Source organism: Furipterus horrens, unplaced genomic scaffold (assembly GCF_987537825.1).
Source record: "Furipterus horrens unplaced genomic scaffold, mFurHor1.1.pri manual_scaffold_13, whole genome shotgun sequence".
NCBI lineage: Eukaryota > Metazoa > Chordata > Mammalia > Chiroptera > Furipteridae > Furipterus > Furipterus horrens.
The window spans coordinates 20,499,988-20,522,809 of record NW_028327183.1 but is presented as its reverse complement, the minus strand read 5'-3'; the positions used below and the strand labels follow the sequence as shown (position 1 = coordinate 20,522,809).

At 41.4% G+C, this 22,822-nt stretch overlaps 1 protein-coding gene across 2 annotated transcripts; it reads left to right on the top strand.

The window, feature by feature from the left end:
• The first annotated feature begins 3,422 nt into the window (after positions 1-3,422).
• Positions 3,423-18,591, top strand: TMEM170A (transmembrane protein 170A). Of its 2 annotated transcripts, none has more exons than XM_090260164.1 (3): positions 3,423-3,692; positions 14,983-15,084; positions 18,011-18,591. In XM_090260164.1, the coding sequence occupies exons 1-3, from the start codon at positions 3,560-3,562 to the stop codon at positions 18,139-18,141; spliced, it is 366 nt and encodes a 121-aa protein (XP_090116290.1). In that variant the 5' UTR covers positions 3,423-3,559; the 3' UTR covers positions 18,142-18,591. The 2 variants fall into 2 exon arrangements, with proteins under 2 accessions (XP_090116290.1, XP_090116289.1); XM_090260163.1 differs by having other exon boundaries at positions 14,983-15,153.
• The last annotated feature ends 4,231 nt before the right edge of the window (positions 18,592-22,822 follow it).

Sequence of the window (22,822 nt, the reverse complement as noted above, 5' to 3'; positions counted from 1 at the left end):
ATTGGCCTTTACTGTAAAATTCATCCATTTTTACCTGACTCCTGAGGTCCCAGGCTGAGGATGACTGGCTCCCGGCTTGGCTCCGTGCATATGGGGCACTCCACGAGCCTGTGGGTGAGTTCTCTGGCTCTGGGGTGAAACCAGGCAGGTTCAGGATAGAAAGGCAGTACCCAGTTGAGTGCTCCAATGAGTCAGGTCCAGTATCAGGCTCTGGGGACATAAAGGGGGACAGAGCAGTCACAGCCCTCACTCTTGTGGGGAGTGCACACCCTATATAAATATTCCCATAGATAAACATGCAACTTAAATATTGATTGCGCCCTAAGAAGAAACAAAAAGAATGGGTAGACCTATTGTTCTTTAGTGTGGGGAGTCAGAAAGACCTCTTTGGAACACTTGGTTTGAATAAATGAAGGGGAATAGGAGTTAATTGAGTATAAGATGGAAGGAACAGAAGCAGAGAAAGACAGGGCTTGGGTTGTGGTTCAAGGAAACTTGACTTCCTGTTGGTCCCCTTGGAAATCAAGGTTCCTTGACAAAACATAAGACATACTCCTGGGAATCCAGGCTCTGGGGATGGGAGAAGCCCCCAGGAGATGACCAAATTTGCCTTTCCATAGCAGTTCCTGAAAGAACTGCTGGATCAAAGACCTTTCATGTTTGAAATGTGAAACGGTCCAATTTCTCTAAAAGTGGAGTACCAATTTACCTTCCCTGGAATGGAATCAAGACTGACTTTGTCACCTTCTCCTACTGACAGCTGCTACCCTTACCTATCCAGGGTTAGATTAACCATTTTCATTCTCACCTACCCGAAGGAATATTATTCAGTGCTTTAAAAGTGAACTACCAAGACACGAAAAGAAATGGAGAAACATGGAGTGCATATTTCTAAGTGCAAGAAGCCAATCTGAAGAAGCTACATGTTGTGTGGGTCCAACTATATGACATTCTGGAAAAGGCAAAACTATAAAGACAGTAAAAAACTAGCAGTTGCTAGGGGTTAGGAGTGGGGAGGGGAGGGATGAATAGATGGAGCACAGAGGATTTTTAAGCAGTGAAAATACTCATTATAATAATGGATATATGTCATTATACATTTGTCCAAACCCATAGAATGTACAACGGCAAAAGTGAACTCTAAGGTAAACTATAGACTTTGAGTGGTTGTGATGTAACAATGCAGGGTCATCCTTGGGAACAAACATGCTACTCTGGTGAGTGATGTTGGTAATGGGGGAGCCTATGAAATGTGTGAGGGCAGGAAGTAAATGGGAAATCTCTGTGCCTCTCTTTCAATTTTGTTGTAAACCCCAAACTGCTCTTTAAAAAAATAAGTCTACAAAAAAAAAAAAAAAAAAAAAAAAACTGGAGCAAAACAGCCTTGGTACCCTCAGAGCGGTGTAGGAGTGCTACTAAAATGGAAGTGATGGCCAACCACACAGAGACTGAAGCAACTACCACAGGCCGGACTTTGAATTTTCCCAGGGTGGCAAGTCCTTCAGCTGATTATTTTCTCCCTTTCAGGTAAGACTAGAGATCCTGGTTGGCCCTGCAATTTTGGTGCTATTTGTGATCCCAGGCTTCAAGTCCTCCATACCTCCATTCATTCATTCAATACACATTATGGGTTGAACACCAACAAGTGCTAAGGGCAAAAGTAAGAAAGACCATGTAGATTAAGAATGTTTATGTGTAGGGGTGTGAGTTGCAATTTTTAAAAAAGATTTTATTTATTTTTAGAGAGAGGAGGAGGGATGGAGAAAGAGAGGAAGAGAAACATCAATGTGTGGTTGCCTCTCATGCACCCCCAGCTGGGGACCTGGCCTGCAACACAAGCACATGCCCTGACTGGGAATCAAATGAGCCACCCTTTGGTTCACTGAGCCACACCAGCCGGAGCGAATTGCAATTTTCTAAAAAAGACTTTATTTATTTTCAGGAAGAGGAAAAGGGAGGGAGAAAGGGAGAGTAACATCAATGTGTGGGTGTTTCTCACACACCCCCAACCAGGGACCTTGCTGCAACCCAGGCATGTGCCCTGACCAGGAACTGAACAGGTAACCATTTGGTTCAGAGGCTGGTGCGCAATCCACTGAGCCACACCAGCCAGGGCATGAGTTGCATTTTTTAATGGGATAATCAAGGTAAGTTCTCAGTATGAGAAAAAACACTACCTCCTTTACCCTGCCATTAAAAATTTGAGCTTCTTAACCACTTTATAGCTTAAAATCAATTCCATTATCCTTCTCGAGGACACTCTTCTTCTTGTTCTAATCTGCTTAGGTGGCTACTAGGACTACTGCACAGAAGTCAGTCTAAACCTCCAGGTTAAATCTACCATTTCTGCACATCTTTCTCTTTCTTGATTATCACTCTTTAACTTCACTGTAATATATACTCAGCTCCCTTAGAGAGGGCACATGAAACATACACTTTCTTTTTTTTAGAAGTTTCTTTTAAGATTTTATTTATTTACTTTTAGAGAGAGGGGAAGGGAGGGAAAAAAAAGGGAGAGAAACAGCAATGCCAAGGGACCTGGTCCACAACCCAGGCATGTGCCCTGACTGGGAATTGATCCGGCAACCTTTCAGTTTGCAGGCCGGTGCTCAGTCCACTGAGTCTCACCAGCCAGGGATCTCTCTATATACATATTTATTTATTTTTTAAACATACATTTTTCTAAGTCCTGAAAGTCTAAATGTCTCATTTTTTAATCTCTCAGTTCACAATTTGGGCATAGAATTCTAAATTCAAGATAATGTTTCCTAATGTGATACATGATTGATTGTTATATACCTTAAAATAATTGGTTTCTCCACTTCTTGTACATTCTGCTAGTCTGGGAAATGTACCAAAAGACAGCATTGTTAAATATTTCATGACTTTTAAAATACTTACTGTTTTTGTTTTAGAAAAATTTCTTGATTTGATGCTAAAGCTTAGTTGTAATGTTAGGAAAGTAGTATTAAAAAGCTTCCAAAACAAAGGCTTTCAAGCGGGAACTCTAATAAACAATCTTGTTAATGATCTTGAATTAAAAGAAAAATATTAAGTATTTTCTACACAGTGCTTTTAAATTTAAATAAGTTTTCAAAAAATCATTTTCCCTCCAAATGTTGAAGTTATTGCTGCATTGTCTTTAAGCTTCATTCACTTTGCTGTTGAACGAACTTATCTCATTGCCAGATACTAAAACGTTTTAAATCTACATCCCCCAACTTTATTATAGGTGACACTGCAGGGAAGCGCAGAGTAGAGCGCGCCCTACCGGAACAGCAGAGGCTTCCCCAGTAGGGGGAGTATTCCCTGGGTGCTCTGTCTACGCAACGTGAGGGGCGGGAACAACTCTAGCCCCGCCTCTGTTATCTGCGGTGTGCTCTTATTGGACGAAAGGACCGTCACTTGACAGCCCGGTAGGAGTAGGAGGAAGAGGGCCCTGGCCGAAGGTGAGGATAAGGCGGCGCGGTACAGCGAGCAGAGGGGGCTGTAAGTGAGAGCCAGCTATAGCAACACTTCGGACGCTCTCCCCCATCTCCCTGCGGTGAATGGCGGCGAGATGGAGCACGAGGGGAGCGGCGGCAGCGGGGGGTCGGCCGGGCTCCTGCAGCAGATCCTCAGCCTGAAGCTCGTTCCACGAGTGGGCAACGGGACCCTGTGCCCCAACTCCACTTCTCTCTGCTCCTTCCCAGGTACTGGCCCCGCGCCTGCGCTCTGCGCTCCCCGCCGCGGCCGCCCGACGGTGGGGCGTGCCTTTTCTCCCGAGTGTAAGCTGGGTCCCACCACCCCGCAATCAGGGGGCTGTTTTCCTTGCAGGGTCCCGTTCCCTGGTCCGAGAGCAGGGAGCTCTATACCCCTTTCCCGTTGGTTCCCCGCCGGCCGCTTATACCCGGCCACCCCAAACCCGCGTTGGGAACAAGGTCGGAGGGAGCGGCCGCGGGTGTACCCACCAGTGAAGGGAGCTCGGCCAGCACTCGAACGGGTCTTGGTCTTTGGGGTTTCCAAACATCCTGGGTTCCGCCTTGAACTCTACAGAGCCCTGGAGGCGATCGTCCCCACCTTGTTTAGGGTGCAGGGTGCGCCTGGCCCCTTTCGCCCGCGCGGGTATCTCGGCCTTCGCAGCTCGACGCCGAATCGTCCCGGCTAGGCTGAGGGGCAGTCAAAACTCACACTCCCTTTGTTTCTAGTCTAGTCCCCTCTTCGCCAGGAGGTTGTCTGCTGATTGCTGGCACCTCGGTCCAGATCCACCCACTCTACCAGCTTCTCTTTCTAGGAATCATTTCTTGAGACGTTGCCGAGTCTTCCGCTCACGCGTTGGAGATCTTTGGCACAGCTTGTTTTTAACTCTTCTCACCCCCACTGGAGATTCTGCTGGGCCCGATAGAAGGTTTTTTCAAATTTATAATACAAGATCGAAGGCTATCTGTGCTCCAAAAACCGAGAGGAGCAATTTCTTGGGAAAGCTAATAAAAGGCTCTGAGGTGAGGACACAGTTGAATTGTGTGGGACCATTAGAGGCCAGAAGACTGAGAACAGTGGTGACTGAAGGCTCAGGTTGGGCCCTCCAGCTAAGCTGTTACCTTGACTTAGTAAACAAAGCCAGATCGGGGCCTGAGACCTGCAAAGAAAGGAGGATTGAATTACTGACTGCAGTCATAAACAAGGCATCTGTGATTTTTTTTCATCCACTCGGCAGCGACTGTCAGGCGCCATTCAGTGGACATGAGAGACTTGCCTGCTCCCCACCCCACCTCAGCCCAGTCAGGTTCGTGAAATAGCTGGTAATGGGGCAGATACAGATGTTAGCTTGAAATCAGGCCCAAACTGATGATTTGACAGTTCATCTTGTTTCTAAAGGTCTTAAGTTCACATTGATAGTGATAATATGGCATTCTGGAGTCACTGTCCAAAAAATGACATGTCCATGCAGGCTGGAAGCACTACTGGGCCAGATTAGTTTGTTTTTGTTTCTTTCCTTATTTTTTCTCCAATTCTTTATTTTGAGACTTTTCAAACCTACTGAAAAATTGAAATGATAGTATAACAAATACTCACATACCCTTTACTCAGATTCTTTATTCATGTTTATATTCTTTTGCTTCATTCATTCATTCTTTCACACACACACACATAACATTTTTACTTTCTGAAGAGTCATTTGAAAGGAATTTACAGATGTGATGGTACTTGACGCCTAATATATTAGCATGGATCTTATAAAACAAGGACTTTTTTTGTTCTAGCCAAAAAACTATATCACACCCAAGAAATTTAACATATATTATCTAATGTGTGGACCTTACTTAAATTTTCCCAATTGTCTGAAGAATAGTGTTTGTAGCTTTTTCCCTTTAAAAACATTTTTTTTTAATTTTAGGGTTTAATCAAGGATTACACATTTTATTTAGCTGTCATGTCTCTTTAGCCTGGTTGAATCTTGAACAGTTCCTCCTTTGTTTCAGTTTCTTGAGATGGACATTTTTGAAGAGTCCAAGCTAATTGTTTCTCAGTTTGTCTGACAATCTAAATTCATCTAATTGTGTTTTCCTGATTACATTCAAATTAACTATTTTTGGTCAGAGTACTCCCTACATAGATGACGTTTTCTACTTTCCAGTGCATCATATCAGGAGGCACTTAACATCTGGTGAAGATGGCATTTATCATCTTTATATTGTAAGAGTACCTTAATTCTTTTTTAATTAATAAGTCATGTGAGGTGATACTTTGAAACTGTGAATATGCTGTTCAGTCTGTCTGGCTTTTAGTTCCCCTTTCTCTCCCTATCTTTCCTTCCTTCCTTCCTTCCTTTCTTCCTTCCTTCCTTCCTTCCTTCTTTCCTTCCTTTCTTTTCCCTCACCTAAGGACATTCATTTTTCATTGCTTTTAGAGAGAGGGGAAGGGAAAGAGGAAGAGAGAAAGAGACATCAATGAGAGAGAGAAACACCTATTGGTTGCCTCTTCTACGTGCCCCAACCAGCTGCCCGCAACCCAGCCATGTTCCCTGACTGGGAATCAAATCCACGACCTTTCAGTTTACAGCATGGTGCTTCAACCAGCAGAGCCACACCAGCCAAGGCTTGCCTTTTCTTTCTTTAAGAAAAAAATTGAGCTCTGGCTGGTGTAGCTCAGTGGATTGAGCACTGGCCTGCAAAGGGTTGATAGTTCGAAGATTCCCCGTCAGGGCACATGCCTGGGTTGCAGCCGGGACCCCAGCTGGGGGTGCGCGAGGAGCAACCATGCATTAATGTTTCTCTCCCTCTTTCTCTTTCCCTTCCCCTCTCTAAAAAAGGTAAATAAATAAATTTTTTTTCGTTGAAATAAGTAGATTTCAGATAATACTTTTAACATTACCTCATAGTAGAGAATCTGTAGCTATAGGAATTGTTTTGCTTTCAGAAATTGTCCTGAAAATATTAAACTACAATATATACTTGAATTTATGAGTACTTCTATGGAGATATAATTGGAGGTGTTGATCACCAGTGATCATTCATTCAGCAGTACAGGTTTCCCCCGTTATCCAAAAGAGAGTTCCTATGAAACATTTACTAAGCCGAAATGGTATAAAGTGAAGAAATGATCACCTTAGGAGAGGTCTTGCTAACAGATGCACAGAGTCAATCAAAATTAAAGCACAGATGTTCACAGGCCATTCAAAGCTCTGAGGGCTTGATGCTGAGTGTAGTTCCTGGGGAGGAAGCTCGTGCCTCTTGCTGTTCCATGTGTGCGCTGCCTGTAATAACAGCTCACGGCATAACAAACGCTGAACACTATTTTTACTTTTCGCCCGTTTTTGTAAAAGCGAAAATCCTCTTCAGATTTCTTTTGGTTAGCAAAAACAGTACTAATGTAGGTCTTTCGTAAAAGCGAAGTGGCAGAAAGTGAACTTTTGAAAAGCAGGGGACACCTGAACTCATTTGGCAAAGTGCAGGCTGTGGGCTGGGGGTATAAACATTCAGGGGATGTAGTCCTAAACCTCAAGTGGATCAGAATGTGATGAGTAGACCCTTAACCTTCCTATGTCTCGAAACTGTAGCTGGAAGGATGGATACAGTGGGTACATGAAGTTTGGTCCTGCTGACAGTGAATTTCATTCATTGACCTGAATCTGGAATAGGTAGTTTCTATTTTGGCCCCACTGAAAAGGTTATTTGTACTTTATGCTAACTTAATATGGCAAAATCGTTGTTCTGAAATATTCTGTGGTTTATCACTACGAGGAAGGTTTGATTGATTTTTTTTTAACCTGCATTTGCCATTGAGCCATTTAGATTTCTGACTAACCTTCCTTATTCCAAGTTGTTCAGATTTCTTTTGTTGTCGTTTTTAACAAATCTGAATGCTGAGAAAGGCAGATTTTTTCTTTGTATCAGGAATGACAATAACTTTCGGAAGATATGAATTTCAATAAAATCAATGCCAAAGTGTATCTTGTGCTAGTTAACCTAAAACCCACTAATGTTTGGTTGTGCGGTTGCTGGAATCAAGAATGAGTCACTTGGACCGGTTATTTATTCATTCACTCCATCAGTATTTACTCAGTGTTGGTTGCGTGCCTGTTGTTTTCTAGGCACCAAGTGAAGATGTGGTAGTGAACAAAACAGAGGCGTTTGCGTTCTAGTGCAGAGAGAGAGAGAGAAAATAAACTAACAGAAGTGTGGAAAGGAACAGCTGGTGGTGATTGTGAGGCAGGGTAGGGGGGTTGTAAGTGGCAGGTCTTGTGTGTCCAAGTGGAATGTTATTTTACATAAGGTAGGGAGCCCTTTATGATGCCATTGGAACTGAAATCTGAACGAAGTGAGGAGTAAGCCCCATAGCTGTTGGGGAAGAGTATTCTGGGTGGGGGCAGCAGGTTCAGAGGCCCTGGAACAGGAGCTTGCTTAAGAAACATAAAGGAGGCCAATGGAAAGGATAGAACAGTGTGGGCAAGGTGGGAAGGGGAGGGGAGGTCTGGTCCCAGGGGGACCATATTGGAGGGTTTTGAACAGAAGAGGGATAATCTGACTTACCATTTTTTTCAAGTGTACAATTCAATGATTTTTACTATATTTGCAGAGTTTGCAGCTATCACCACAAGGAACTTGAGAATATTTTCATTGCCCCAGCAAGAAACCTCATACCCATTATCACTGACTTGCTGCCTTTGTGTGGAGATTCCATGTAAGGCCAGATCAGGACAGACAAGATCTAGCCCTGCTTGAAACAAGACTACTGGGGTGAGGCAGGCCAGAGGGGCACACCTGGAAATTAGGGGTGAGAGGGCAGTCTGTGAGTAGGGCCAGGAGAGAGCTGGCAGTGTACAGTTGGTAGTCCCAGTGAGTGAGTTATTGTTAAGGAGGAGTGGAGGGGTATCTAGGAAAAACTAAATGTTTACCTTTCCTCTCCCACTACTACCACACTCACAACTCTTCTGACAGCAGGTGTTTAGGTTTTCCACACATCAAGTAATTCTGTGACATCAGTTGGATGTTTTACAATTTAATTCAGTTCTGATACTGTCTACTTGGAATTAGCATCAGACCTTATGGGTTAAGAGCTCAGTTCCACAAGACTGCCCTCACCTGCCACTTCAGATGTCCATCAAAAGTCCAAGTTGTCCCTTGTGCTTCTGACTCACTGGCTGTTAATCAGAGGTTCCCACTAACTTCCTTCGTTTAGTTTTCTAGAGCAGCTCACAGAACTCAGGAATATAGTTTACTACTAGATCACAAGTTTATTACAAAGGATATTAAAAGGTACAAATGAACACCAGATGAAGAGATACATAGGATGAGGTCTGAAAGTGTCCAGACCACAGGAGCTTTTGCCCTGTGGAGTTGGGGTGGGCGGCTCTCCCAGCATGTAGATGTGTTCACCAACCCGGAAGCTCTCTGAACCCTGTACAGAGGCTTTATCACATAGGTGTAATTGATTATTAACTCCACTTCCAGCCCCTCTCTCCTCTCCAAAGAATGGGGGGTTGGACTACAAGTTCCAAGCTTATAATCTTGGCTTTCTGGTTAACCAGCCCCCATCCTGGAGTTCACGAAAGGTCACCTTAGGAGAACAAAAGATGATTCTGGAAATTTCAAGGGATTTAGGAGCTCTGTGTCAGGAACCAGGGACAGAGACCAATACATATATAGTTCTTATTTCACAAGGGAACAGATGGGTCCCCTGGCAGGTAGGTGGTATTCAGTAAGAGAGGGCTCTCACATCAGGCCGTGTGGAGAGATGCAGGCTTTGGGGCAATTAGCATCAAAGCAGTCGAGCTGGAGTTGCAGGACAGAGTAGGACTACAGCTCCCAGGAAGACTGACGTGGTGTACTTAGAACCCCGGCTTCAGAGGAATTAGCTATGTTCACATAGTTGTTTGACCTGGAACATAAGGTAGGGTGGGGGGTCCAGCTGAAAGGATAGCTGAGTGCTGAACCTCATGGCCCACTTGATATAGGCTTCTTCCATCTCTGCTAATTGGGGCCAGGTTGGCCTTGAGGTCTTGCTTGGAATTCAGATGACTCAGTTATAGATGTTAGAGGGCCTGGGAGCCAGCCATTACAAACCCCTTTTGTTAATACAGAACTCAACTAGAGGATTCCATGATCTGTGTGGCATTTCTCTTTAACTGAAATGTCTGAAAAAATAGTCTTAAAAATAATAGGTTCCCTCTGGGTAGGAATCTTTGTCTTTTTATTTATTTTTGTTTTTTTTCCACTGAAGGGCCTGGCATATGGAATAAGCTAAATAAATATTTGTTGAATGAACGAACTTAGTGTTGTTGCCACTGTAACAATGTATCACAAATTTAGTGTCTTAAAACAACAGATTTATCATCTTATAGTCTGGAGATCAGAAGTCCAAAATAGGTCAGCAGTGATGTGCTCCTTCTGAAGGCTCCAGAAGGAATTGATTTCTTTGCCTTTTTGAGCTTCTAGCAGTCATCTGCATTCCTTGGCTCTTGTCCTCTTCCTCCATCTTTAAAGCCATGGCATCTTCAGATGTCTCTTACTCTGACCTTCTTGCCTCCCCCTTACAAGGACCCGTGTGTGATTATAGTAGGCCCAAGTGGAAAATGTAGGATAATCTCTCAAAATACTTAATCTAATCATACCTGCAAACTCCCTATTGCCACACACATTCACAGGCTCTGGGGATAAGTATGTGGACATCTTCAAGGCCCATTCTGTCACCAATGCTTAATATGATTTCCCCTTATAATCTTTTATTACAGATCATCTGATTTATACTTCTTCATTGGGAAGTGATGTGACTTTAGCTGCCAGAATAAACAAAGGTGATGATAATGCACTTGATTTGAAACAGTGAACAAAGAAATACTGTGAGATATGTAAACAAAGATTTTTGACAGTGTGTTGAGCCAGGGAAATAAAAAGTACCATATGATAATCAATAAATAGCTATTAAATAAATAGCAAATTAAGGGGCAGTAGATTAAAGGGAAATCACTTAGCTTTTCTTCTAAAGTGATTTATTGATTGGGGTTTGCCTCTGCTATTAGAGTCCTATATTAATCCCATCCATCTGAAAAGTGTTTTCTAAACTGCACTACTCATCTAATATAATGAAGCCTTTTTTCCTACATGAAGCGATTTAACTGACGCTATATAAAATATATAGGCAGTGAGGTAACTAATGGATGCAGCTCAGGGTTGCAGGAGGGTGCAGCATGCTTCCTCTTCTCAGAAACTTGGAGGTGACCTGCTATGCCAGACTTTGTTAGCCAATAGGCCTTTCAACTTGTAGGAAAATTGAGGTGTGGGTTGGTGGCCTAGCAGGTCCCCTTGGGCAGGTCCTGTGCTCCAGAAGTGGCACCAGGCGAGTGTTGGTGTCTTTGTCTGCTCGGGCTGCTATTACAAAGTACCATATACTGAGTGGCTTAAATAACAGATACTTATTTTCACATGGTTCTGGAGGTGAGAAGTCTAAGATCAGGGTGCCAGCAGGGTTATGTTGTGGTGAGGGCCCTCTTGGGCCACCTTCTTGCCATGACCTCACATGGCAGGGCAAGAGAGACAGAGATATCTTTCTTCCTCTCATAAGGCCACAGTTCTAAAGGATTAGAGCTTTGATATAAGAATTTTGGTGGAACACGTTTTGTTTTATAGCAGCAGTTGGGTAACACACCTGAGTGTCCAGACCCACTTTTATGGAAGTTAATTTAGTGAGTCTTTGGCAGATCAAGGCCTCACCTCCAAGTTCACTGCCCTGATGGCTGTGTGGCAGTCAGTAAGAGGCCAGGTGCCGGCAGTGCCCTGAGTTGATGCAGAAAGCAGTGCCTCTCTCTAAATTTGGGGAGCTCCAACCGGGCCCATGGCAGCTGCTCTCTGTCTTGGAGGCAGATTTGTAATCCCCGTTTGTCCACCCCAGGGCAGTGACATTCCTGGTGCCATCCAAGAACTTCATTTGCATGCCGGGTGGTATTAAGGTGTCAGAGTCTCTCAGTGATTTGGGGGGTCGCTGGTAAGGACTGTGGGATTTAAGATGGGCTTACCTGCTCTAGAAGGGAACTGCATGGTGCTGTGCAGTGGTTTGGGGACGAGCTGGTGATGGGGTACCATACGAGGGGGCCTTACGCTGCGGGGCCAGTCTGCTGTCAGTGAGCCACAGTGCAGCAGAAGCTGCCTGGGCAGGAGGGATTTGTGGGTCTCAGAGCTCTGCAGGGAACACTTTTATTGGGGAGGAGCGCTATCTGGACACCAGACAGTGCAGCCTCTGAAGCTGCTGCCAAGAAGAGAGGGCAAGTCTCCTGGGCAGGGGAAGCAAGAACAGCTTCCAGCCCGCGGCTGGAAAGGAGGCTGCAGTAATGTAGGCTTGTTTCTGAGGTGGATGGGACCCAGACCCCGAGAATTCACAATCCTGCCTGCGATTTCTGATCGACACTATTGACTAGACAGGTGGTTTTTTCTTTGTAGAAGAAGGGCAATAGTTAGTTAATAAATATATTTTCATATATATTACAAAATGTTAGTTATTTATATGTTATGTATTTAATTTTAAGCTTGGGACACAACTGTTTAATCACTTTGTATTCCATATTGCATGATTTAACTTGTTTTAACAGAATCTGCAAAAATCCATCAAACAAAATAGACTAATTTCAACAGTATTATAAAACAATTATGAAGATTAGCTTGTTCAGCAGAAAGAAAAACGAAAGTTCACAAATTGAAATTTTTTATAGCTTTCTGATAGTTTTTCACCAGAACAGAAGTGCCAGACTCCTTCAGCTGTTTATTTTTAATAAGCCTTGGGCCCTGGGTGGTGTACCCCTGATGCTTTCATCCAGAGCCTTTCATCCAAAACAGGAGCCAGGCATCCTAATTTAGGTGTATGCAGAATACGGTGTTAATTGAAGCTTAATTTGACTAAAAGTGAGCAAAGAATTTGCATAGTCATCAGGGACAATGCCAAGGGTGGCCTGGGGGATTTGCCCCCCGCCTCTCATCTCTGTAAGCCCCTTAAGCACCCTGTCCCACCTCCAACAAGAATAAGAAACTACACACACAGCAGATGCTTACAACTCAAATCCAGCTTCAGAAAAAGCTGACTGATGCTCGTCATTGGTCCCTCTGTAATTGTTTATCCCAATCGAACCAGCCTTCCTGAACAGTTCTTTTTAAAATACACGTTTTGTTGTTTTTCTCACCAAAGTGAGAAGTGAATTGTCATGCACCCTCCCCCAACCCATTCTACTCTCCAGAAAAAACAATTTTCTATTACTTGGTGTACACCGACAGAAGGCCAGGCAAGGCTGCCCCCAGGCCCTGCCTGGTGCTGGCGGCTCGACTCCGGCAAATTTCTCTGCCTCCCTCTGCCTCCATCCTCAGAGCTGGGGGTGTTGATAATATCTGCCTAACAGAGTTGTTTAGAGGATTACATATGTTAGTATTTGTAAAGCACTTAGGACAGCACCTGTGCATGTTGTAAACATTTATTAAATAAACATGTCCAGACTTTTCTCAGAGTACCTAGAGGCATTGACACATGAATGTTTGTGTTTTATTTCTACAAAAATGGGGTCTTATTCTACATACTATTCTGCAACTGGCTTTTTTTTTTTTTTTTACATTATATACTGATGGCATCTTACCCCATCAGCATATAAAGATCTTATATTTTTATGTGATTGCGTAATGTTCCATTTTATGGGTACACCAAAACATGTTTCACAAGTAGTCTTCCTTCGAAGTTTCACAAGTAATCCTACATTGACAGACATGCAGTGGGATCTGGTTTTTGCCGTTACAGACAGTGCTGCTGAGAACCTCTGGTTGCCTGTCCTTGCCTACGTATGTATTCCTGTAGGCTGTATTCCTGAAAGTACAATTGCTATGGCAGGGGATGTGCACATTTGACTTTTTTTGATACACATGTCCAAATTACCCTCCAGAAAGGCTTTCTAGTTTGTACTCCCACTGAGAGTGTAAGGTGGGACCTGGGAAATAATGTCTGACATCGCTTTACTGCTCAGAACCTTTAATGGTACAACAGGGCTTTCACGTTGGTCGAATTCCTTAGTCTGGCCTTCAAAGGTCACCATAATGTGACCCCATCTACCTTTGCAGCTTTAACTGCTATTGCTCTTATAAACTCTTTGCCTCAGTCATGCCAGTGGTTTTAAATTCGGGCAGTTTTGCCTCCAGGGCACATTTGCCAATGTTTGGTTGTCACAGCTGGCATCGGGGCAGAGCCCAGGAGCGCCGCTCCACATCCTGCAGTGTGCAGGACAGCCACCCACACCAGTTCTCTGGTCCACGTGGCAATAGTGCTGTGATCGAGAGACCCTGAGTTAAGCTGTTGACTGATCTCTTAAATTGCCTGTTACTTGCCCATCTCTAGTGCAAAGATGGACAAGATTTCAACTAGAGTGAGAATTCTAAAGCCCTGCCTGGGCTCACTGGGGGAACGCTATGCCGGCCATTTACCAAATTATGAAAGTCATGAGGGCAGGACGGTATCTCTTTTTTGTCTTTCCCTAAGTGTCTCATGCATAGATTTGTATACAAGGTTGGTGAGCAAATATTTTGATGTTACTGAATTACTATCATCTTAAGGGTGGTAAGAGGTTCTCTGTAGGAACCAGCTCCTTTTCTAACCTGCCCTTCACTTACCATTTGTCTTCAAGCCAAACATTTATTATTTTTTAAAGATTTTATTTATTTATTTCTATAGAGGTGGGAAGGGAAGGAGGAAAAGAGGGAGAGAAACATCAGTGTGTGAGAGATGCACCAGTCAGTTGCCTCCTGCACACCCCCAACTGGGGACCTGGCATGCAACCCAGGCATGTGCCCTGATGGGGAATCAAACCAGTGACCCTTCAGTTCGCAGTGCAGTGCTCAATCCACTGATCCACACCATCCAGGGCCAAGCCAAACATTTATATTTCCTGGTATTTATGCCGTATCTTAAAGAGCTTTGATAGGCTAAAAGGAGGCAGTGGCTTGATATTTACTGCATTTTCTTTAAAATGATTGTTGAATGTATAGCTTTCCATTTTAGGAGACTGAATAATCAAAAAGCCAGGAAGGATCAACAGGTACTGATTGCATAGTACCTTGTCAGTGAATTTAGGCTTGTACTTCTTATAGGAGGGAAATGATTCAGGGAAGTTTTCAAATCTGAGTGAACCTTTTTTTTCAGGGTTTGGGGCTAGAGGTAGCTTATCAGGGATTGGTCAGCTTTTTCTGCGAAGGGCTGTGTGGTCCCTGTCAGTGTTTCGGCTCTGCTCTTGTGGCTTACAAACGGCCATAGACAAGACTTAAGTGGATGGGCATGGCTGTGTTCCAGTAAGACATTATATATAAAAACAGGTGGTGGCGGTAGTTTGCTGATCCCTCTAAAGCCATTACTACTTGGCTATTTGACTAATGAACCTACATGGTTTTGAAAATGGACTAACTGGGTATCATGACCACCTGTCTGGAATGACTGCACTGAGAAAGGCAGTGATTTGTGACCCTTCTTTGCTTTCCCTTGTAGAGATGTGGTATGGTGTGTTCCTGTGGGCACTGGTGTCCTCTCTCTTCTTTCATGTCCCCGCTGGACTACTGGCCCTCTTCACCCTCAGACATCACAAATATGGTAGGTTCATGTCTGTAAGCATCCTGTTGATGGGCATCGTGGGACCAATAACTGCTGGAATCTTGACAAGTATGTTAGACATTAAAATACCAGTCAATCATAGACACAGACAACAGCATGGTGATTACTAGAGGGCAGTGGGGTGGGGGAGGAGGGAAGAGGGTACCGGGGGGCATAAATGGTGCAGTGGGAGACTTGACTTGGGGGGAGGGGTGAACACACAATACAGTGTACAGACGATGTGTAACAGAATCGTACCCCTGAAACCTATATAATTTTATTAACCGATGTCACCCTAATAAATTTAGTTAAAAGTAAAAATAAAAATAAAATACCAGTCAAAATATTTCATATGACTTGTCAGTTAATTTCAGGACACATTTTAGAAAGATGCCTGAGTGGATGAAGAAAAAAAGTGGTCTTTAACCACAGGTCCCTTTTAAAAAAATATTTTTTTATTCCTCAACCAAGGACATTTTTTTGATTGCTTTTAGAGAGAGAGGAAAGGAGAGAGAGAAACATTGATGTGAAAGAGAAAACATGGATTGATTGCACAAGTCCCTTGTTTATGTTTTTTTTTTTTCCTCACCCTCAGCCCCCCATTATTTGCTAACATCTTTGATTTCCTGAGTCAGATTTCTTCTTGCTGGCTTCAGGGAAGCTGTGCTAAGCTTTGTGAGGTACATCCTCTGACAGGTCGCTAACAAAAGAAAGATATTTGTCTTTTTGGAAGCTACTGCTCCGCTCTCATCAGCTGTCACTTGACTTGTAGCACCACAAGACGGTTGATGAATTTCTTCTACTCATTCAGGTGTGGTTACTTTAAGATGAAAGAATGGTTCCAATGACAAGAATTCTTGTTTTAAAAAGTACCTGGGTTTTTTTTTTTTCCCTCTCAGGAGTTTCTGAATAAGAATTGGAGTAACATTTATATTATAAATTATTTTTACCTGTTTTTCTCCTTGGCTTTTGCTCATGTCACAGGGATGAGAATAAGTTTAAATCTTTTTAAGCTCATAATAACATGTATATTTTATATAAATTAAAAAGTACAAGAAAGCAAAAATAAAAATTCTCCATTGCCACATACCTAAATGAGAACCACAGTTTGCATATTGGCATATTCTTTACAACTCTTTTCTAGGTATACATGTAAACATATTCTTAAAAAATAGACACACAATATTCCTACTAATTTGTGACTTTTATTTTTTTTCCTGTGAGTTTAAACCTTGAACTTCAAGCAGAAATCTCCCTTTGTCTCTGACTTGAGAGGTTTTGAGGGGACAAAGTGGCCTCTTTTCTCTGTGTTCTGTAAGTGATAAAACCTTTGTGATAACACAGGAAGGAGGCCAGTTTTCTTCTGTCTGCATTAAGGCGTTTCCATAACTGGCTTTATCCAGTACTTTTAACTATATCAGCTATCTTTAGAGACCCCCTGCTCCAGTCTTTTTACTGGATTACTGGCTGTGAGGACCTGTTTCAGATTTCTCATCAGTGAAGCAGGAATACTACTACCCACCTCATTTGCTATGTGATGATTAAATGAAATAATGTGTATGTCACGTGCTTAACATAATACTAACACATAGTAACTGTGCAATAAATGCTGCGTTTGTCTTTAAGGTTTTTTGCACAGAGTCTGTTCCCTTCTCATATTGCTGATCTTTTTGTAAGCTTTTTCTTCCCTTCATCAACCAAATCCCACTTTAAGGCCCAGTTCAAGTTGCTTTAGCTTCTTTCTACCCAACCCACTGTTTTGGAACTAAATTATAAAATGAAACATGTGCTTCTCAGATGGTAGTAGCATATAGTATGCATGCATTGCCCCTGAAGATGGGCATTTTAAAGTAACAAATGTTCCAGGAAGCCAACACAGGTATTAATTAATATTGTTCTTAAATTGGTTACTATAACTTCACATCACATTTATAAACTGTGTAGACATATGATTGGGACACTCTATGTCTTCAATCATTCAAAACCTCTTTCATGCTGTGCTTTCTGTCTTGTGTCCTCAGATTCTGTGCACTGTGAGAATAGGAATCACACCTTAGGAAACAAAAAAAATAAATGTTTGAATGAATGAGCACACTGTGACCAAGAATTTTGTTTGGAGCATTTGGTAGGGTGGTCATCTGAGAACTTTGGATCTGTTCTTTTGAAACTAATGAAATCTTGAATTTCTTGGTACGATGCTGAGTCCCTTCAGCAACTCAGTACCTGAGTGGATACAAACGTGCTTGTTTTGTTTACTCAATTTCTAGGGAGTTATAGTGACTAACATAATAAACACAATTAATGACATAGGGAACAGAAAGGCATTCCTGAGTACCTCTCCCCTCACACCCTGTGAATGAATAGCAACTTCATAGGCTTAGAGTCCTCCTCTCTTCCTTTTCCTATCCCGCTCCTCCCTCTGCCATTGGCTTCCTGAAGGGAACGCTGATTATAGTAGAAGGTGGAGTGGAGATTCCCTGTGGCTTTTCCTGAAATATTTCTTGCTTGGTTTCACACAGAAGATTCTTTGTAATTTATTGCCAAGAATTTATTAGGTACTTGTTAAATGCATGGGGAAGAAAGAGGTGTTTTTGAAATGTAATCAGGTTATGTGGAAATTGCAGTCTTTGTGATTTGGGTCATGACTTCCAGATGGTTTTGTTCACTATGTCTCTAGGTGACTCAGTTTTAAGGAGTCACTAAAACATCTAAAAGCATATATCAGTAATTTGCAAACTGTATAAGGAATGCTTAAAACCTAGACTAGTCAGCAAAAAGAGTAGGGAGAACAAAAGCATTTCTATAATATTTAAATTTTAATATAAAAAAGTCTGGAACATTATACTTATAGTACAATTTTAAGTGCTATAATTTCCTGACTATATTAATCTTGATTTTTCTTGTTAACACTTGAACTTTTGGACAGGTGCAGCAATTGCTGGAGTATACCGAGCAGCAGGAAAAAAAATGATACCATTTGAAGCCCTCACCTGGGGCACTGGACAGACATTTTGTGTGGTGGTGGTTTCCTTTTTACGAGTTTTAGCTACTCTATAGCATATACCCTTATGCTATGATGTCGAACCCAAGTTTTATAGAATCCTCAAAAAGAATACAATATGGAATGTAGTGTTTTCTTAGTTCTTCAAACGGAAGAAACCTGGGTGAAGAAGTATGTGAAGAACAGCATCTCAGCCTTTTCTTCAGTTTGAAGCTCCAGAAAGTGAAGATCCTTTTGGACTCTTATTGTTCTCAAACAAACAAATCAAGTTTGTTTTTGTTTTTGTTTTTTTGTCTTGATATTTAATTTAAGCAGTTTTACAGGTATACCTTTACCCAAAGCCAGGTCAGCGGTGCTTCTGGGTTAGCAGTGTTCACATTGAAATTTCTAATATTCTGTGAAAAATGCAGTGTTGCCTATTTCAGCAAAACTATGGAAAATATTGGTTTATTTCTAAGCAGACCATACAGTACTAAAAATCTTATTTGATCTAACCTTGATTGAAATTTGGCAGATTTTTTTTTTTTTTTTTTTTGCACTACACCTTCACAATAGTAAGTGCCAAATAGATTTTGGTTGAGTATAGCTTTGTGAACAAATTTGGTGAAATAAAACAGAAAAGAAAAAAGAAACTAAAACACAACTAGTGGCTTTGACTCCACTGTTGTTTTTTTTTTAAAGGAGATAACTACTGAATGATGTGATACAGTTTATGGATACCTATCTTGACCTCTGATTATTTAATGTGTTTTAAAAGATGTGAATTTGTTGTTTTATATATTTTATCAAAATAAGCTAGCTAAATGAGACTTTTTTTTTCCAGTTTTCCAGTACCACGTTTTCCTAACATTTCTATTCTATTAACTTGGTTTAACTGGAAACATACCCTATTAAATAATTTGAGTTGAAAATTTTAAGTCAGATGGATAGTCTTGACATTAAGACACATAAAAGAGATACTTTAAACATTCTGTTATAGTTTTTCTTAGTGACTGGTTTGTTGCTGGCTCTTGAAAAATTGTAGAAGTACAGTTTCAACTAGTGTTAGGGTTATTGATTTCTTAGTTTTAATAGCTACTTAGTCTTCTCATACTTAGTGGTGGGTGTCACTTCCAAAAAGTGCCTAAAGTTTAATTTTCAGATATGCCTTCCACTGTACCCTTTACATTTTCCTTTGAGAGAATTTGTGTCCTTAAAGAGAATTAAATATTCAGAGTTGTTTTTCTTTTTATCCTCATCCAAGCACATGCTTATTGATAGTTAGAGAGAGGAGAAGGGAGGGGGGTGGGGAGAGAGAAATATTGATACTCTGCCTCTCATACGTGCCCTGAGGACTGAACCAGCTACCCAGGCATGTGCCCTGACAGTGAATCAAACCTGTGACCTTTAGGTTTACAGACAATGCTCCAATCAACTGAGCCACACCTGCCACAGCAAATATTAAGAGGCTTTTAAAACCAAATTTTAGCTATTTAAATTTTCCTTCTGTTGCCTAACTTTCTTTTTCATTAAAAGGCCTGAAAACTGTGGCCTTCAAAACAGAAAGGATTGCAAAAACCAAAACTGTTTGGTATGGAATACAATCAGTGTTGTTATCTGTTCTCAAAATAGCTTCCAGTAATTAAGTCGGACATTTTTTTTAAAGGAAAGTTTTCATTGTGAGAGTAAGGCTGACAGCCCATGAGACCATGTACACACGAACTGTTCCACTTAAAGAAATAAGGATTCTGGCTTCTGATTAAAAATAACCAGGAGGACCAATTTACCAGGGATAGTCAAAGAGAAAAATTACAAAGGGGTCACAAAAATTAACTGGACATTTTCTTTCAATTAATAGGCCATTAGACCACTTATCAAAATTATAGTGACATGTATCAGCCTAGGTGGAAAATTACAGGTAGGGTTGGAATGTAAGCAGACGCCTTTAATTCCAACCCAAGATTACTATCCAATGCACAAATCCTTCTTTTAAGCAAATTTTAAGTCTTTAATTAGAGATTCTATTTTTCAGTTCAAGGAACTGTGATTTTGAAAAGTAGCCCTTCAGTCTTAAGAAATTTGGAATGTATCCTTTATTATAAGAAATGATTTCAATAATTTCTGTTGAAGATGTCTCTTAGCGTTCTCACCTAAAACATTCTTTTGGTTAGAATTTCACAAACTGAACAAGTGGGGCCAGTGATTGGGGACCCCTCCCCCGGAGTACTAATTTTTAAATCATATTGATCTATGATTTAAATGTTTGATGATTTTTCTTTAGAGCCAAGACACAAAAAATTAACACATTTTGAAAGCTGTTCCCTGTTACTGTCTCTTCTGTGTTTGCTATATTTTGATTATCTGTTCAAATATAAAATGAATCTTCAAATTGAATGTTTCCTCCATCCCAGTATGTGATCATTCTTCTGTGAATATATGTATATATATACTTGATATAAATTGAGTTTTGTAGCTGGAAATGTTTTCAGGACAAAACTATTTGAATGGCAAAGAATGTCTATTCTTCTTTTTCTTTTTCTTTTACTTTTTTAAATTTCTCATTTCAAATACACAATTATTTGGGGGTAGTTACTCAAATGAAAAAATATTGGCATTTGTATTGAACATTGTATTTTACTATATAGTTTTTTGAAAATTTTTATCAACAACTGGCTTCCTTAAGAGGCATACACAATCACCTCAGCCCCCAGCTATGCATCCAGTTTTTTTTTAATGTGGGGGAAAGAGACAGCCTGCAACCATAAAAGCTGATTTCTGGATTCTTTAAAATGGATGTTTAGAGGTAAAGGCATTTCATGAAAATTTAAGTCCACATTTAAGTGCATAATGAATATTCTGAGAAACATGGCTCATTGTGCTATTAACTTTATTTTTTGCAGCAAAACATTACTTCTTAGGAAATGTCTAAACTAGTGAGAAAAAGTTCATGCAATTATTACCTTTAAACGCTTCCTTATGTTTTTTAAGTTTTCTAAATTGTATGTTGGCTTTTGATGCCCTTTCTGACTGCTCTGGTTTGAATTAAGTTCTTATTACAAGTGCAGTGCATATAACCTTCTCTAAGAAACCATCTCCTGGAATGTGAAGCCCTGGTGCCATTAGCTGTCCACAAGCAGAAACTCTTTATGCACCTGCATTTCTTTTTGTGCACTCTCTCAGGCTGGTTGTGACTAAAATCAGCTTAACTTTTTGTATTAGACTATTTCACTAACTGCTACAGTCAAAATGATCAAGTCTTTGTATGATAGAAAATTATTTAAATTTTATTTTTCTACTGACATTTCTAATTCTGGTATAAATGTTTATCAATAAAAAATTACTTTCAATTTCTGTGAACTGGAACTCTTTTTTTTTTTTTTTTTTTTTTTTGAGATTTTACTTATTTACTTTTAGAGAAAGGGGAAGTTGGGGAGAAAGAGAGGGAGGGAGTCCTCCTGGCCAAGATGTAGGTGTAGACAAATATGCTGAGTCTCCCTCCACAACTACCTGAAAACTAGAGACAACCAGAAGTTCCAGAAAATTGAGCTGCATGGAAGTCCAACAAACAAAGATACAAAGAAGAAATACTCATCCAGACAGGCAGGAGGGGCAGAGAGGACACAGTGTGGTGGAGGCAGCAGATGTGGTGGCGGCCACAGAGGCGGCAGTGGCAGGTTGGCGGAAAACGCAGTCACACATTTTAAAAAGTTGGGAGGGACACCTGGGGAGCATTCCCAGCCCCAGACCAAGCTGCGCAGCTCACGGTCCCAGTGCTGCGGAAAATAAGAGCCTCATTGCTTCTGACTGTGTAGGCCCGTGGGGTTGGGGCGGAGGAGGAGACAGCCAGTTTCTCAGCAGAGTCCACTTGTTTAAAGGGCCCCCACGGTCCTAGAACTCCGCAGATCCACCCACTCTGGGAACGACGGCCAGGGCAACAGCTAGAGATGCACCAGTCCCATACGAAGGTGGGAGAGGTACCTGGAAGAGGGGCAAGTATGGGGATCATTCGGAGGGTTATCAGCTGGGAAGGGGAAGGGGGGAAAATAGGGAAATGGTGCAGGGATTAAGAAACATAATTGGTTGGTACAAAATAGAGGGAAGTTAAGAATAATATAGGAAAGGGTGAAGCCAAAGAACTTATATGCGTGACCCATGAACATGAATTAAAGGGAGTGGGATTGCTGGAGGGAAGGGGGGTGCTGGGCAGAGGGGAACAAATGGAAAAAAATTGGGAATACTGTAACAACATAATAAAATATACTTTAAAAAAAAGAAAAGAGAGGGAGAGAAACAGCAATGTGCGAGAGATACAGGAATCTGTTGCCTCTTGTGCACCCCCAACTGGTAACCTGGCCCTCAACCCAGGCATGTGCCCTGGCCTGGAATTGAACCAGCAACCTTTTGATTCACAGGTTGGTACTCAATCCACTGAGCCACACCAGCCAAGGCTATTATTTCTTTTTCAGTGGCCAATGAGTTTAATCTTTTGTAACAAAATTGTCTGACTTAAGTTCTTGGTGGTTGTTTTTTTAATAACTTAGTACTTAGCATATGTTTAACAGTATTTTTATGTTCAACTTCTTACTAATTTATGGTAAAATTCTTGTTCAAAGATGTGATTAAACTGTTCTTACATGTGAACTTGAGTCTTATTAACTCCACTTTGTGGGCTGCATATTACTATCAACAAGCTTTTGTAAGATTATACACTGAAATGATGGAAAGCTGATAGTGTGAAAGAAAATTATTATTTCAATA